Source organism: Zootoca vivipara, chromosome 4 (assembly GCF_963506605.1).
Source record: "Zootoca vivipara chromosome 4, rZooViv1.1, whole genome shotgun sequence".
Classification (NCBI taxonomy): Eukaryota; Metazoa; Chordata; class Lepidosauria; order Squamata; family Lacertidae; genus Zootoca; species Zootoca vivipara.
The window spans coordinates 74,741,443-74,759,294 of record NC_083279.1 but is presented as its reverse complement, the minus strand read 5'-3'; the positions used below and the strand labels follow the sequence as shown (position 1 = coordinate 74,759,294).

General features: G+C 44.0%; 1 protein-coding gene across 1 annotated transcript in view; it reads left to right on the top strand.

Moving 5' to 3' along the window:
- The first annotated feature begins 13,890 nt into the window (after window positions 1-13,890).
- ARHGAP31 (Rho GTPase activating protein 31) overlaps window positions 13,891-17,852 on the top strand; it is a 92,985-nt gene continuing 89,023 nt past the window's right edge. Inside the window, exon 1 of the mRNA XM_035114770.2 lies at window positions 13,891-14,965. Within this exon, the coding sequence (XP_034970661.2) occupies window positions 14,866-14,965 (100 nt within the window). The 5' untranslated portion in view covers window positions 13,891-14,865. The remainder of the gene's footprint in view (window positions 14,966-17,852) is intronic.

The following is a 17,852-nucleotide window of genomic DNA, read 5'->3' as shown; positions in this document are numbered from 1 at the left end:
CTCCAGGATTTCTAAAGTAGCCAGCACGTAAATAGATACATAGAATAATGGATAGAACTGTATAAAAATACCTGTGCATGGATACTTATTTACTTATGAAGCTGAAATAAAGCAGTGCTTGGGGTGTGACTCTTTAATGTGTATTATACATTTAATATACATATTATGCCATATATATTTTTATATAATTAGATAGTTCTGTCTATAAAGTTAACCATGTTAGTTAATAGAAACCCTGCAGATATCAGCATGAAATAAGCCCTACCCCTCCGCAGCAGGAGAAAACAAGCTTGCTCCCTCTTCCATGTGACAGCCCTCGCAGTATTTGAAGATTGCTATCAAATCTCCTCTTGGTCTCAGAGTCCTGGTCAGTTCATATATGACATGATATGAGGCAGCTTCCTGTCTCTATCACATTTTCTTTACTTGGCTCTAAAATAATATCCAGAAAAGCAACAAGAAAACTCAGAACTGAAGCTAGGGAAAAATAACAAACCTATTTGTCCCGTTCCCCCCCCCATCCCCCCCTCAGCCTAAGAATGTCAGGAACAAATCATGACTTATTTTTATCACCTTATTTCTCATGCGTATGAGTGTTTTGCTAATATGTTTGCTTTTCTCTCAGGGTTTTTTTTGGGGGGGGGCTTTGAGGGGGTGTTGTTTTTTTGTAAGTCGTCACTATTGTGCTCTATACATTGTCTCTTGAGACCCAAGGACAGTTTGAAAAGTCCAGACACTGGTTGCAGCAAGAGCATTTTTGGCACAGAAATGGAAGCAGCAAGAACTACCGATGAATGAGGAATGGCAGATGAAATTGATGGACTACGCAGAATTGGATAAGATGACAGGGAGAATTCAAAACCAGCGGGACCAGAAATTCTTGAAAGATTGGAGTAAATATACGAGTTATCTGAAAGACAATTGTAACCTATGCTTGTAGGACTACAAGAAGTTTTGCAAGGAGAACTATATGAAATATTGCAGAAAAAATTTACAGTATAAGAATGGATTTTAAGTTATGGATTATTAAAAGTCATAGTTAGTATAATAAATGTAAGATTAAGAGATGAGGTTTGAAAATCATTAGACGCTGTTGATGGAAGTCTCAGGCTAAAATAGCCGGAATGTTGGATAAGATGAGATGAGATGATATGTTCTGTTTGGAAAATATATGTAAAAACTAATAAAAATGTATATTAAAACAAGAAAAGTTCAGACACTGGAAGCACTGAATCAGAAAAAGGTGAGGAGACACTCTGGCACAGGCAAAAGTGTGCAGTGTCCCCACAGTGCGTAGCTGAGCATTGAAAAGCAACTATTCATAACAGCACTGAACTGTAGGTCCGCCACAGACATAGACATGATTCAAGCAGGCCCGGCTCTAGGTGCAGTCCCGGTGGCGCAGGGCGCCAGGGCGCCGGGCCGGCAGGGGGGGGCGCTGCACAACGAAGCCGCGCAGAAGCCGTGCTGTGCGCTGTGAGGGCGAGGGCGCTGGAGCGATCTCTGTGCCTCAGCGCCAGGGCGCCCGACCTGCTAGAGACAGCCCTGGATTCAAGGCTTGGGTGTACTGAAGAAAAAAAACCAGACTTTCAGACTTCTTCTGTGCTCCTAAATTTTGTATTTATGGTGCTGGAGGAGACTCTTGAGAGTCCCATGAACTGCAAGAAGATCAAACCTATCCATTCTGAAGGAAATCAGCCCTGAGTGCTCCCTGGAAGGACAGATCGTGAAGCTGAGGCTCCAATACTTTGGCCACCTCATGAGAAGAGAAGAATCCTTGGGAAAGACCCTGATGTTGGGAAAGATTGAGGGCACTAGGAGAAGGGGACGACAGAGGACAAGATAGTTGGACAGTGTTCTCGAAGCTACGAACATGAGTTTGACCAAACTGCGGGAGGCAGTGCAAGACAGGAGTGCCTGGCGTGCTCTGGTCCATGGGGTCACGAAGAGTCGGACACGACTAAACGACTAAACAACAAGACCATATTAAAAGAAGGGGGAAGACTCTCAATTGTGTTATTTTTTTATGTGTGAAGGGAATTCCTATCCACTGCCCCCTGTTTCTGTACCGATTCTTCTTCCTTTCTTCAGCAGTATTTCCGAGACGAGAGTTTCAAATGGCCTGAGTGAGCATTTTCCACAGAAAAACACGTGTGTTTGAGGGGACATGAAATGCTGCGGAGGTTCTGTCCGTGGTCTTGCCCCCATGAAGTCCCAAGATGGGTTACAACATCACAGCATACAGTTATAAAAACAGACAAAGGCATTACGGCCTGAAAACTGTTCCAAGTGGAACAGAAGAGCATACTTAACATTTCACATCTATTTCATACTACCTTGGGGGTTGCAGAAAGCTGTCCGAGGTTTGGCAGCTGACAGCTCCGCCATCAAGGCTGGCTGTTTTCCAAGCAATTCTTTCAGGTCTCATTGTTTGGTAGGAAACAAACAAGGGGAACAGCGTTGGGTGGGCACATACGAGGGACTAAAAATAGAGAGGCAGCTTCAGGGAGCCAAGCTTCTCGGCTGCAGCTTCCTCCACAGATAAAACCTCACTGCTTTTTTCTAAAGGAAGCTCTGAAGCAGGCTCAAGCAGAGTCCAAAACAGCTGCACACCCAGTCCAGCTATCTTGTGGAGGTTGACTGTGAAGCAACACAAGAGCAACACATGACGTAGAGGGTATATCCACACCGCACATTTAAAGTACCACCCAGTGCACATTTAAAGCACATGCCTTACCCCCCAAAGAATCCTGGGAACTGTTGTTTCCCACTCGCAGATCTTCAACCCCCAGTATTCTTAACAAACTACAGTTCCCAGGATTCTTTGGGGGCATGCCATGTGATTTATATGTGCATTGGGTATTCTTTAAAGGTGTGGTGTGGATCTGCCCAACCATTTTCTTTGCACTCTTTTGTGGAAATGCCATCTCGGCCATAGAGACACTGGTGTAAGTCCTCCATTCAGTCCCCCAAAAGGGGGCATGGCAAGAATGGGACTTACTCATTCCAAACTCTGCTCAGCTCAGTCACATTATCTAGGAACTCAGCAGAAGTTGCAGTGGCCGAAAGGGTGGTGCAAATCAAGCTCTGTTTTAAAGGCTCAGGCTTAGGCCAGTTTAGCTGGAATAGGGGTGAGTTACACTGGGATAATTTACCTCAGCATACATTATACCAGCTGCCCATTTGTATTGCTCTGCCCATCATACTTAAGAGTAGAGATTGACAGCAGCTTCCTTAGTCCTACCTGGAGGTGCCAGGGATTGAACCTTGGGGGTTTTTTTTGGTATGCAAAGTATGTTCTCTACCACTGAACTACAGCCCCATTGTGATGTAGGAGGAAGGGCTAATATTTTGTATGATAACCAAGGCAGGAAGAAGAGTGAAATGATCCAGCCAGGGGTGGCAAACCTGTTCTAGGTCTCTCAAAAACTTATTGGGCAGCCAAACCGAGGCGCAATTAGCCCTCTTTGTGGATTTGTTTTGTTTTGTCACGATCCAAGCAGTTTATTGTGGTGACATTCCCCACAGAATAAAATGGGAGTGCTTCAGCTCAGCTTGTGTGCAAGAAATCAGCTGGAGGGTTTCACCCCAAACTTGATATCATTCTGGGAAACAGGAAAATGGTTTCAGCTGGAGAAGACAAGAATGCCCCTTGAATGCAGAGAGAGGTATCCCTTCCTGTTGCTGAGCACCTGGGCTTTGATAGGAAAGGGAGGGGTCTCAGAAAGGAAGGAGAAACAAGATAATCATCTTATGTGGAGCCTCAAGGTAGCTAACACGGTCCCCTCCAGATGTTTCAACTCCCATCAACCTTAGCCAGCATGGCCAGTTGCAAAGGATGTTGGGAGTTGTAGTCCAGCCCCAACCAGAGGGCACCATGATGGCTACCTCTGTGCAGCTTACTCTTCACTGTTCCAAACCCTCCAAGTGTTCCCTATTTTCCAGGGATATCCCTGATTTAGAGAAGCTGTCCAAGTTTCTGATTTGATCCTGGAATGTCCCACTTTTCCTTACGATGTCCCTCTTTTCATTGGAGAAATGTTGGAGGTTATAGAGCTGTTTGAAGGCAATTCTGTATAGAGAAGATTTTTTAAATGTTCTGTTATGTTTTTTATATATGTTGGAAGTTGCCCAGAGTGACTTGGGCAACCCAGTAAGATGTCTGGTGTATAAATAGTAAAAATATCATTATGGAATGGGACGCCCCTATTTTCATTGGAGACGTGTTGCATACTGTGAATGGACTGAAATGCCTGTTCCTGCAAGGAGAAGTGAGGCTGTTTCATGCATCACTTAAAAACAACTTCAACTGCCTCTGCGTTCATGCTTTTAAGACACAGTAACATTTTTTCATGAGGGTTATTAAAACTACAGTGCACCACTGAGGAAGACTAAGGCAGCCGAAACATTAGACATGAGAGTGTGTTATGAAGGAAGTTACTCATATTGATTTGCCTTAGAGGGCTGTCCATGGCGGTTTGCTTTCCATGCAGCAATTTGTGTACAGTATATTTATTGCAGACTGGCTTATAGGTAGCTCGTTTGCTTTTTAATTTTTGTCGTTATAAGAACTTTTTTAATGGATTCTTAAGTGCTTGTACAATGTAGAGTTTTGCATTTGCTTAATATTGTTTATCCCTATTTGTTCCCTGTATTTTGATGTTCACACACAACACTAAGCCGAACGATGGCTGAGCATGAGCAAGCAAATGCTTGGAGTCATGGAGAGGAGATCACAGGTGAATCTGAATTCGACACCTGAATTGCCAATTTAGACATGAGCATTGGCTGAAATGGCTATGGAAAGTTGCATATAAAAGATGGGCGCGTTTCAGGTCTTTCAAAAACCACAAGCTGCATTCAGAATAAAACTGGAATGTTAAAAATAAAAAAAGCCACAATCAGTCTGGTGATTTCCCCCAAAGGACTAATGCGGCTGCCTTACTGAAGCAAAGAGGGAGCAATTGGGGTGAAAAGGAATTAACTGTAGTGGGAAGAACAGCCTTTATAAAGCTGTAAGAGGGGTGTTTAGAAACAGTTGTGCGTCTCTAAAATCTTTATTGTTGTGCTACTTTGGAACATGAAAAGGGTCTGAGGGTGCACATTTGGATTAAAACCACTGCACTTGTTATAAATTGTATCTGGTTTTTAAAAATCCATTCTGGCACGGTATAGATACTTGGACTGTGCAAAGCACACACCGCCCATTTAATTGAAACACTAAGCATTTGCGTAAAGCTAGAGGCATAGGTGGAATTAATCAACAATACAGAGAAAATACAAGCAGTTCCTTAAGTGAGAGACAGTGTGGCATATTAGCTCGAGCAGGGGTAGCCCTTCAGCTGCTGCTGAACTACAATACTGGTGATGCTCGCTGAAGCCAATGGAAGTTGGTGCCCAGCAACATCTGGCTGCCCCTCAGCTAGAGACTTGGGCTTGATTGCAGAAAACACAGGCTTCAATCCCCTCCCAGTATCTGTCAAGGATGCTCCCCAGCCAGAGGAATGCATACGGCAGACAGTTGCTTAGATTAAGCATTAGGAGGGTCTTTAGAATGTTATTTGTAAACCACTGAGAGGGTTTCTGACCGGTAGGTTCACCCCTCACAGAGTTACAAGTCCCAGCAACCCTTGACAAGCTACAGTAACCAGAATTCTTTGGAACGGGGGAATGTGTTTAGAATGTGCTTTAAATGTACACAGTATGGTCCCTTCACTGGTGTGGGGCTGGACTAGAGGTTGGCAGTCGATGTCATATCCTCCACTATAAGGTTACCAGATTTATTTCAATGAATCTGGGGACACTTTTCAACTTCAGTAGGAATGATAGGATTTTGTATGGGGACTGATTTGTAGATCCGGGGACTGTTCCCGGGAAACGAGGACATCTGGTAACCTTACACTATGAGCCTAACCTTGAACTGCGATGTGGCCAGTTCAAGAAGCCATATCGAAGAAAACTGCTTTGTTCTAAACTGCTTTGTTGCTACTGGGAATGGCAATATTTCACCTGTTGTTGACTTTCACTTGGATTTTATACAGTAAGCCCACAACTTACGTGCATTTAACTTGTGCGCATTCAGCTTTATGTGCTTGGCAAAATAACGGGGAAAAATAATAACTAAAAAGGGCGCAAGCATCCCGTAAAAAGACGTTGACAACCCCACCCGCCATTGAACCCAATGTGTTTTGGCTATATGCGATTTTGGCTTTAGGTGAGGTCCCTTTGTAAGTTGCGGAGTTACTGAAGATAAGTCGTTCTTTGTCTTTTGTGCGCAACAGATATTCCCCACAACCCCAAATAATCCTTTAGTTTGTAGGAAGTCAAGTTGCCTAGGAGGCGTTTTAGAACCCACAGACAATGCCGATTTTAATTTACACACACGCGTCATCCTGTGGTAGAAGCTGTAATGTTGACAGGAAACTGAATAAGGTGTGTAGGGGTGTGTGAGTGTGTATAGGCGGAAAAGAAAGTTGGGGGCGAGGTTGAAAGAGGGAGGTCATAGGGAAGGGTCTAACAATGAACCGTGTGTGTGACAGGAAAACAATCCTCGCAGCAAAGCTATATTTAGGGGAGTTCTCTCTTCTTTTTCCTGTAGCCTGGCCCCTCCCACTTCTTTTCCTCAGCCCGGGAGGTAGGCGAAGACTTAACAAGTCATAGATGGATATGAGTAAACATCAAACACATCATGCTGTAAAGGGAAAATGACAGGGGAACGGAGGATGACGCTTCCCCAAAATAGGTTTGGGAGAGTGCCTTCCCTCGGCTCCAGATTATGCTCAGTTTTGTTTGGAACAGATCATCAGGCCCGCTTCCCTGTAGATGCCTAGGTTGGCAGATTGGTTTATTGGGTCAGGCTGCTGCAATTATTATGGTAACTTGATGCCAGGTTGTGCTCCTACGATAAATCCTACTTCACTCCAAACTGCAGCCTTGCAGCCCATAGTCTCGGCTTCTACCTTAGCGAGTTACTGAACCAAAGCCTCCAACATTTCTCCGAAGAAAATAGGGATGTCTCATTCCATCATGATAATTTTACTATTTCTACCCCACACGTCTTACTGGGTTGTCCCAGCCACTCTGGGCAGCTTCCAACATATATATAAAAAACATAATAGAACATTAAAAAATCTTCTCTATACAGAACTGCCTTCAGACGGCTCTATGACCTCCAACATTTCTCCAATGAAAATAGGGACATCCGAAGGAAAAGTGGGACATTCCGGCATCAAATCAGAAACTGGGACAGCTTCTCTAAATCAGGGATATCCCTGGAAAATAGGGACACATGGAGGATCTGCTGATCTCCAAATGGAGCATTAGGTTTTGATGTCCCTACAGTAAGCACACAAACTATTAAAGCAGGGTGACCATCTAGATGCGGTTGGACTCCATCTCCCATCAGCCCCAACCAGCATGGCCTGTGGTCAAGGATGATGGGAGTTGTAGTCTAACAGCATCTGGAGGGCCACATGCTTACCCACCCACACAGAAAGTGCTTATTTTGACTGTATTGAAAATTACAACAAAATTCAGTGAAATCCAAGGCCATTCCTCGTTGCTGTACTCCAGTTGTGTGCTTACCTTTAAAGAGTCTTGCAAGGGTATTGCTGCTGTTAGTATTTTGTATTGTTGTTGTCATTACTCTGCTAAGCATCATTCCCACAGATGTGGGTATGATAGTAATAATAATTGTAATCCTCCTCCTCCTCCACTAATTTTATTCTTACAGGGAGCATGCGGCTTCCTTGTTGCAGCAGTTCCAGTGACTGTTGATCTGTTCTGGGCACAATAAGGGCTGGTTATGACCTATAAAGCTCTATACGGCTTAGGTCCAGGCTACCTGAAAGATCGTATTCCCTCTTGTGAACCTGCCTGGGTTCTGAGATCTTTGGGGTGGGAGCCTTCTCTCTGTTCTGCCACCCTCACAGGCATACTTGCTGGGGACACAGGAGAGGGCCTTCTTGGTGGCTGCTCCCAGACTCCTGAATTCCTACCCTAGAGAAGTTAGACTGGCTCCCTGCTTGCTGTTCTTCCGTCAGCAAGTGAAGACCTTGTTATTCCAACAGGCTTTGGGGGACTGACTGCTTTTAATGAAATGACTGGCACTGTGCTCTTTTTATTGTAATTATTTGTATGTTGTTAATATATTTTTAATGTATATACACTTTTAATTCTATCAATGTTTAATTGTTTTTCCCTATGTTTTTAGCTGTTCTTATATTTATCTGTAAGCTTTCTTGACTCTCTGTCAGGAAAAAAGGTGGGGCATAAATAAATACATATTAACAATAACAATAATAAATTCTGGATAATGGATAGTTCCATGGTCCATACAGAAAGACCCTTAGCATTTGATATTCATGAATTAATTTAGCCTTTTGATAAAAATAGGCATTCTCTCAGCTGTTTATGAATGTGAAGGGCATCATCCGAGATATGCTTTTTTAACTGGCTTGAGGGTTTTTTTGTGCCATTTGAAAACAAAACACTTTCTTATCTGCAAATTGGACCTTAGGGTGGTTTGAAAAAAGAGGCGATACTGTGATTATTAGCTTTATTCAGAGGCAGACATCGTTTGTCAAGTTAATTGTACTTTAGGTCCCATTGTTTTTAGTGTGACATGTATTAGTTGTGAGTAATTTTACACTGATTTCAGTGGTACCACGTGGGACTAACTTGATTTGGATCAAACCCTTTGACCTTTCAGGTCAGGTATTTGACCACTATGCTGATAGATTGACAAACCAGCTTTCGGAGCTCTTGATGATCTGGTTTGGCAGGTGGGCGGGGCCAAGCCCCTGATGTCACTGTGATGTCAGGTGATCTGTTTTCCTTTGTCTATGTGGCATGAAATGAAACTGTTGTGGGCAAAGGCACAAAGTGCCGATGATCAGCTGATTGCCAACAATTGCAAAACCTTGCAAGCAACATTACAACAGTAAGTTCCGCTGTATTTGAAAGGGATGGCTCCCTAATGAGTGTTTTATGAGTGTAGAGCAATCTTCTACTCCAGTTCTATACACTGGGGGTAGAGGTGGCAAAACATCACCACTTTGCCTGTAGAATAGCTACTGCATTCTCTGTGTGCTCTGTTCGCCTCAGGAAGGGAGGGGGAAAACACAACCAGAAAATGGTATACAGAAGGCAAGTGTCTCCAGCGTAACTCGCACTCAGTGTTCAAAACTCCCATTGTTCTAGTCGCATTTTGCGACAGGGAATTTCATTAGTGCAAGCAGTCTCCGAGTTCTGGGTGCAGTACTGCTCCTAAGATTTTGGATTAAAGCTGCAGAGTGGAAGGAAAGGAGGACTTTTTTCTGCTTCCCCACTTCCAGCTACTCTCTGAAGACTGCAGAAGAGACCCTCTTAAGAATATTAGGGGTGTGTGCAAGGGAAAGACTAGGCCATGTGAAAAATGAACATAATATTTTAGCTGCAGTTCATTCATTTTCAGCTTTGTATTCTTGTTATTAAAAAAGTGGGCCTAGACATTCCATTGTTGTGCCCATAACCTAGGTTTAAGGTGCCATTCAGCTCCTAGTTTTTATATCTCAGTTCCTAACATTTCTCGCCCTCTGTTGGATTCTATGGCCTCTCAGTCATAGTGTAGGATTGCACCATATACTACCCAGTTTGTAAAAGCACTGGTTGGGCTGAAAAGCAGCTATATCCATTTCCAAACACTTAAGATGGCTCCAGCCTTGTGGAATAGCCTTCTATTCCAATGTTATGGTGATGCGATTCAACAAGAGTTTGTTTGTTCTTTCTTGTGTTTACCACTATGGGTGCACATTCCTTTTTAGGCCCCCACCAACCCCGCAAGCCCTTAGTGATTTTACATGCACACACCCATATCAAATTAGCAATTTGGAGGCATGAGCAATCCGTTTCCATAGAGCCCTATTAACTGTCGCACTTTACTTTGGAAAACTTAACGCTTTAAAAGAACTACTCTTTTCTAGAATCATAGAGTTGGAAGAGACCACAAGGGCCATCCAGTCCAACCCCCTGCCAAGCAGGAAACACCATCAAAGCATTCTTGACATATGCCTGTCAAGCCTCTGCTTAAAGACCTCCAAAGAAGGAGACTCCGCCACACTCCTTGGTAGCAAATTTCACTGCCGAACAGCTCTTACTGTCAGGAAGTTCTTCCTAATGTTTAGGTGGAATCTTCTATCTTGTAGTTTGAATCCATTGCTCCGTGTCCGCTTCTCTGGAGCAGCAGAAAACAATCTTTCTCCCTCCTCTATATGACATCCTTTTATATATTTGAACATGGCTATCATATCACCCCTTAACCTTCTCTTCTGCTCTTCTGCTTCACTTTCCCCTGGTTTGTCAATGAAACCTAACTCCTGCCTCCTGTAATTTTAAGATGGCAAAGCAAGAACCCCAATATTAGGTAAAAACAAGTGGGGTGAAACGTTGCAGTGCAAAACGCTGCAGAATGCCATCCATCTTTCTCTGCTCTTTGCACAAATACTCCATTCCATGTCCATCCACACAAGTAATCAGCATTACGTGTGGCTGCTGAGCATGTACGAAGTCTCCATTGGGCTACTTTCGGTGTCTGTGTGTCCCTCCTTAGATTACCCCTTCCATCTTGTCCTTTGGTGATGCTGTTTTAACTAAGTAAGGACCAGCATTTGGACAACTGGGAACACGATTGGTATATACAAATAAAGCCCTTCAGCAAAACATTGCATGGGTATGGTTGGTGGTTTCTTAGTTTGCCAAGAAGCAGCAATTCTCTCTCTCTCTCTCTCTCTCTCTCTCTCTCTCTCTCTCTCTCTCTCTCTCTCTCTCTCACACACACACACACACACACACACACACACACACACAGAGAGAGATATTCTCTCTGGTGGGAAGTAAGATTTATTTGCTGTCTTACAAAAGCAAGTCTCTGTCTGGCTGCTATCATTTATTCCTTTTTAAAAAGAAAAAAATATCTGAGCAATATCTGCTTCTTGGGGCTCTTTTGTCTGAATCCGACGTCTGGCCCTTTTGAAGTTTGTTCCTCATCCGTTACAGTACATGAGAGATTTCCCACTAGAATGCTGTTTCACCATCTTTGGTGAAACAGCCCTCAGTGATGACATTATACTGTATGTCATAAGGTCCGCGAGGACTCATGTGATTGCCCAACGTGGTTGACTTACGAAGCTCAAAATACCCAGACTCTGACATGTTTCGCACAAAAAGAAATAAAAATAAAATAAAAAAATCCCAGGGAAGATGGTAGCAATGGCGGAAACCCCCAAACTCTATGTTGCCAGATGTTTAGTTTGCAAAGTGCTTTACTGCCATCCTATCTCTGACTTCTGAGGAGTGATGAACAGGAAAAGAAAATGTGTCTGTAGTAGAGTCATACCTGTCTGTGAGCATGGAGATTGCAAAGATGAATAGGAAGACGGTTCATGTATCTTCTATATATTTTTATTTTTTTAAAAAAAGGTTTGGATATTTTACTGATAACATTTCAAGCATTTGGTACTTTGTAATCTGAACACTGTAAGCTGCCTTGGTTTTAATTTATAAACAAAGATGGGATAGAAAAATAATTGGACCAGTAGTAAAAAATACAGCTTGTAAGATAGGACTCTTTGCCCCACCTATCGAAATGTTTTTCTGCATTTTTCAGTTTAAAAAAAAAGATACAGAAATGCATTGTTATGAGTTTGGGGTGCGAGTGTTAAGATGTATGGCAGATGTCTCCGATCCCTGGATCCAGCAAGTGTTAAAGGATAACCAAGCCTTCTAATTCCTAGATATAGTCAACCTAGCTTCCTGGTAAGGTGATGGGTGATTAAGGGGCTCAGCGTGAGATGGCAAAGACAGTAGTACCTTGGTTCTCAAATGCCTTGGTACTCAAACGCCTTGGTTCGCAAACACCGAAAACCTGGAAGTAAGTGTACCGGTTTTCGAATGTTTTTTGGAAGCCGAACATCTGATGTGGGTGTCAGCTATTGTTTCCGGGATGCCTGCACCAATCAGACGCTGCGCCTTGGTTTTTGAATATCTCAGAAGTCAAACGGACTTACAGAACGGATTAAGTTTGGTGCTTTGTTTTTGCAACTTATTTTGTATTTTTGTTTTTGAGGCTTTTTTTGGTTAATTTGTTTTTGTGACTGTGTGGAACCCAGTTCAGCTACTGATTGGTTGATTGTGTGACTGTGAAAATGGATAAAGCCCCCCCCCTTCCAAACAATGGCTATCATCAATGCAGGTAAGATTTTTTTTAATTTTTTATTTTCATCATCTACAATACTGTTTTTTAATTATTTTATAGTACAAAACCTTGATTGTTGCTTTCATTTTATGGATTAATGGTCTCATTAGATAGTAAAATTCATGTTAAATTGCTGTTTTAGGGGTTGTTTTTAAAAAGTCTGGAATGAATTAATCCGTTTTGCATTACTTTCTATGGAAAATCACGCCTTGGTTTTGGAATGCTTTGGTTTTGGAACGGACTTCCGGAACAGATTAAGTTTGAGAACCAAGGTACTGCTGTAGGTAGGGCCCCCTTCCTCAACAGAAAAAGCCAGCTAAATAAAAAAATTCCTTCAGTAGCACCTTAAAGACCAACTAAGTTTTTATTTTGGTATGAGCTTTTGTGTGCATGCACACTTTGTCAGATACACTGAAACAGAATCCACCAAACCCTTATGTATATCCAGAGGGTGGGGGATGGGGGTGATGGGAATGGGTGATGGGCTGATGGGAGTGGTAAACCTGTAGATGGCTGTTAACGACTGCCGATGACTGCAATTGATCCTGGGGGGGGGGAGCAAGGGCTGAGGCGCTAAAGAAAGCTTGATCATGCATAATGAGATAAGAATCCAATGTCTTTATTCATCCCAGGTGGCTCCATGGTTTTAAGCTTGGTAATGAGTTCCAATTCAGCAACTTCTCTTTCCAGTCTGTTCCTGAAAATTTTCTGTAGTAAAACAGCTGCTTTGAGATCTTGTATAGAATGTCCTGGGAGATTGAAGTGTTCTCCTACTGGTTTCTCTGTCTTGTGGTTTCTGATGTCAGATTTATGTCCATTTATCCATTTAGCCAGCGTTGAGAGCAGAGAGCAAGTAGTGATGTGAGCTGGCTGAAAAGCAGCAAGCTGGAGAGTCAGAGCAATGTTGGGTTTCTGTTTGAATCCAAGGCTGCAACTATGGGATAAATAATACCTTTTGGGGGTGTTGATGCTGTGAACCCCTCCACCATAGGCTCATGTGTAAATAAACCATATATCATAAAGACACCACAGTTTCTGCTGTGCCTCATTCCCAGAGGAAATACAAACCCTGGTTAAGCACCAGGAACCCCTGGAATCTTGCACCGCTCGGAAATTGTGCTGGCGTGCAACAATATAATATTATTGTTTGGGTGCCGAACATACTTTAGAAAAGTGAGGATGAAAGCTGTGCAGTAATATCCATACTTTTTTTACAGGGTAGCAGATTCCTTCTTGCTAACTGGTAATTTTTTTTACACTGCATCCATACTGCGGAGGGGCAGGCTGTGAGGTAATTGATGGCTGGTTTCTGATCTGAAGGAGTGTTGAGGAAGGGGGGCGGCCGGGGGGCGCGGGCGCTGGACAGAGAGAATCTTCTTGCTGCATTTACCTTTCTCTTTACTTGTGCCACAACTCTTTTTTGCTTGCCCGATCCCCTTTTGCACACAACTCTGCCACACACAGGAGAGAGAAGAGCACTCTGTCCCAAGTGTGAAGTAAGATGCATTTGGGTTGAGAGCAGTGCTGTAGCAAAACAGCAGCAGCAGCAACAACAACAACAACAACAATCCAATAAGTAGAGCTGGGCATTTATTGAAATCAGTTATGCTCTTTCTCCCCCCCCCCCTCCTCTAGCCCCTCCCTAGGCCTTTTTCAGAGCTGTCCATTTGTGGAACAGGAAACGTCAGAGCTCCGAGCTGCTGCAGCCCGACTCAGTGAAATTATTTCCTTTCAGGCTGTCCCGTTACCTTTTAGTTGGCAGGACGTCCCCGTCTCTCCCTGCTCTGAACAGCCCCCTTCACTCTCTGCCTCTTCCCCCACTCCTACATCTCTCTCTCTCTCTCTCTCTCTCTCTCTCCACTGCCAAAAAAGTCCATCCTCCGCCCCCCTCCTCAGCTAACTTCCTTCCAGCATTTCCTGAGCTGGATAATCCCAGGATTTGTAAAAACAGGGGAAAGGGGAGAGCGAGAGTGAGGGCTCTAACTTAGCAAACTCAGCCCTTGTTTCTCCTAACACTGTCCAGTGGCTGCAGGGAGGGGGGGAACCAACCAACCAGGGGTGTAAAAAGTAGTTAACTTGCCTTTCTCTCTGTCATTTTGCTCTTTGCCCTCCTCCTCCGTCTTTTTACAAGCTCATGGAAGAATCATTTTGCAATCTCTACTGCCTGAAGGACCCAGCTTGATATACTTTTGATTGCCGGCTTGGATTGGTTCTGGAGGTTCCTGGGACCTGAGAGCGAAGGAAGAGAGAACTTCAGCTAACATCTGCCCCGTTGCTACCAGTCTCCCTGGAGGCATTGCTTCATCACCACCATCCACCTCCCTCTTTGGAGAAGCCTCCTGAACTTGGGCTATGGTCTCTCTGCTGCTGCCTGCTGGAGATCTCCGCATTGTCCTGACCTCTCCCTTCTGCAACAGAAGCAGCCACAGCAGCGGCTTCACATCTGGTGGGGATTAATGTGGAGACGTCCAGCTGGAAGTTCTTCTGGACTTTCGATGTGGCTGACCGGAAGCGGGACACGGGCGACGGCGAGGGTCTGAGGGAGCGGGGGAGCTTTGCACTTGTCTGGTGCAAAGTGAGGGGGTGGGGGGGGAAAGAAGGAGGGGGGCAAACGCTCTTTTCGGAACCAACTCATGAAGAACAAGGGAGGAAAGCCGAAAGTCAAGAGGAAAGGAGCCACAAACGTCTTCGGCTGTGATCTGACAGACTATCTGGAGAGCACTGGACAAGATGGTAATATATTTTTTAAAAAAACAACAACAACCAAGGCCTTATTCTTGCTTTGTCTAGAGATGGGACTATTGCAGTGCCTTTTGAATGGGAGGATTAATTGTCTACAGAAATAAAGCAGGGAATGATTATCTGGTGTGGATAGGACTTTAGTGCCTTGTTCTGTCAGCGACCAACTAGCAATATGCTTAGTTCAGGGAAATGTTTTGCTGTGTGTGTGAGAGAGGAAGATTAACTATTTGCCACCAAGTCTCTTAACTTGAAGCACACAGAGAAAGCATACTTTTCAGTTACTCAGAGGTGGGGTGTGTGAGCACGAGGCTTCAAGATTGCTCCTGAGGATGTGGCAGGATGCCACCGAATCAATGGAAACAGGAGACAGACAGCAGTTCTCAGAATAAAGGTTGTAATGAAGATGTAACCAAGGCCCAAGCAAGGCTCCCCAAATTTTCTTACTTGTAAGACAAGGATGTGGGAGAAGGACCCGCCAAAGTGGGAGCACAGCAGCCGGTGTTTCTTACTAGAAACCCACACCCCTTGCCTACAATCCTTTTTCTCAGGCGAGCATATGATGTGTCAGACCGTGGGAGGTGGCAGTGCCAATCTTCTTTTCAAGCAGACGAGATAGGAGATAGGAGAGAGAAGCAGAGAACATTTCTTAAAAGTGGGCTGGGTGACGCGAAACATATTGCCGGGTCTTTGGAAGGTAGAAGGATTCCTCCCACCTTCTTCTTGGAAACTAATATTTGATGAGAAATCGCTCAGGATTCTTCCCCTCCTCTGCCATCTGCATCCACATGACGTTCCCACAGTTTAGATTTATTTGGTTTCCTAAAACTCAGACTTTCCGAGCGAGGCGGCTCCTTGAGCAACATTATTAGGGTGTTTATTCAATAAATGTGGGTGACAGTCATTACAGAGGCCTCAGAAAGGAAGTGTATTCATAATAAACTAAGGGACTTTGCTGTTACTCAGTGTTGTGGGCTGCCAGAGTACATGACGTTGTTCTCATGTTTCCTCTGTTACAGAAGCACATTATACAGAGCATGTGTTTTTCCCCCAGATCAGTCCATCAAACTTAATTCATTTGACAAATGTTCATGGCATTTGTGTCGCTGTGATACATTGCAACTGGTGCCTAAATGCAGCCACTTTTAGGTTGCTGTTTTTCTCGTTTGGCTGTCCATAGCAATGCTTCAGGCCCTTTCATCGAGGAACCTGAAGGATGAGCTGCAGGGGGAGGTCTAAGTTTTCCCAAATCAGGTCTCAACAACTTGGGAACCACAAAATCAAGCCTTGTCCACCAGTCATTTTAAATGTGGAATTACGTGATTTGTAAGGTTGCCAGACTCAATAGAGGACAGGACTTCTGTGCCTTTAATTGCCCTGCTCTCTTTTGAGTCTGGAAACCTTAAAGAGAAACCAGCAGACCCTTTGCTTGGAAATTAAACAAAGGGTCTGCTGGCTTCTCTTCAAGGTTTCCAAACTCAACAGAGAGCAGGGCAATTAAAGGCACAGAAGTCCTGTCCTCTATTGAGTCTGGCAACCCTAGTGATTTGCCTGCTCTCTTCATCTGAGGCCTTGCTCCAACTCGGGATTAGAGTCAGGGTCTTTTCAGTTGTGGTCCCTGGACAGCAACAACAGCAACACCCACACAGCAACACACCAGCCCCATCAGCCAGCAAGGGATGGTGGGAGGTGTAGTCCAGCAAAATCTGGAGAGCTCAACATTGACTACCTTTTGTGTGTGGATAGCAGTAAACTAGATAGGCCAAAGGTCTGTTTTGATGTGGCAGCTTCCTATGTGAGTATTTTCTACCTGGCTATGGTTTTTAGTTCTCCGTTGTTGTTTTGTTTGCTTGCTTATTGCTTTAATGCATTTCTTTAATGGTTGTAAGCTGCCCTTGGGGCTAAACGCGGGGAGAAAAGTGCCTTAATAAATAAATGTATTGTTTTCTGCGTGACGCCCACCTTCTCCCGCCCTGGGTTTTTGCAGTCTCAGAAGGGCAGCAAATACAGAAGATTTACTGGTCCCTTGTGGGACACCATACATAGCTTTGTGGGTCTCCAGTTGAGCTGCCTTGTTCTCGATTCAATGTAGCCAGGAAAACAGGAACAAGAAGGCAGCCTTTATTTATTTTGAAGAAAGGCGTGATGGGATCCTGTATATTCTCCAGTGACTGCAGACTTTGTCATCAGCTTCTTTTGCAAGATGGCTCGGTCTACCAGCGTGCTTTGTTGTGAGGAGCAAAAATGGGCAAAAGTGAATTCCTTTTCATGTTTGCTGAATGGCATGTCCCATTGGCCAGCAGTGTGTGATCTAGTAATGAAAGACTCCATTGTTACAGGAGCCATTAGAAGGATGTGAGTTAGATCATAGGGTGTAGGTTAAATCTTAACGATAACAAGCAGCAGAAGAGATGTGGGAGTTTTTATTCCTTTGTTCTGCGGCAAGGCAAGGAGGTGGAATAATATTAAAGCCAAATCTGCTCTCTAGGTAGCTGTGAGGGCAGGCGGGGGTCAGATATCACTAGTATTGAGACTTAGAAGTCTTCAAATTACCCTAATTGGAGCCCTTGAGTTGAAATGGCCTCATTTGTGATGGGCAACCATCTATCGGGGGAAAGCGTTTGTTCAGACCCTCCCCACAAATGGGAGCCAAGCAATAACCTTGAAAGCGGAAGCGTTCTATCTGTTATAGTTCACCCTGTGTGGAAAGGGTGGACATTACAGATGGATCTGGCCACTATTGTTTTTTGGGGGGTTTTTTGTTTGTAAAAAAAGGTTTTAGGATTCCTTTGAGATTTTGTTTCTTCAAGGAGCTTGAACATATGATATGGGGCTAGAGCAGAGGTTCCCAATTAGCTAAGTACTGTGAACCCCCTATTTC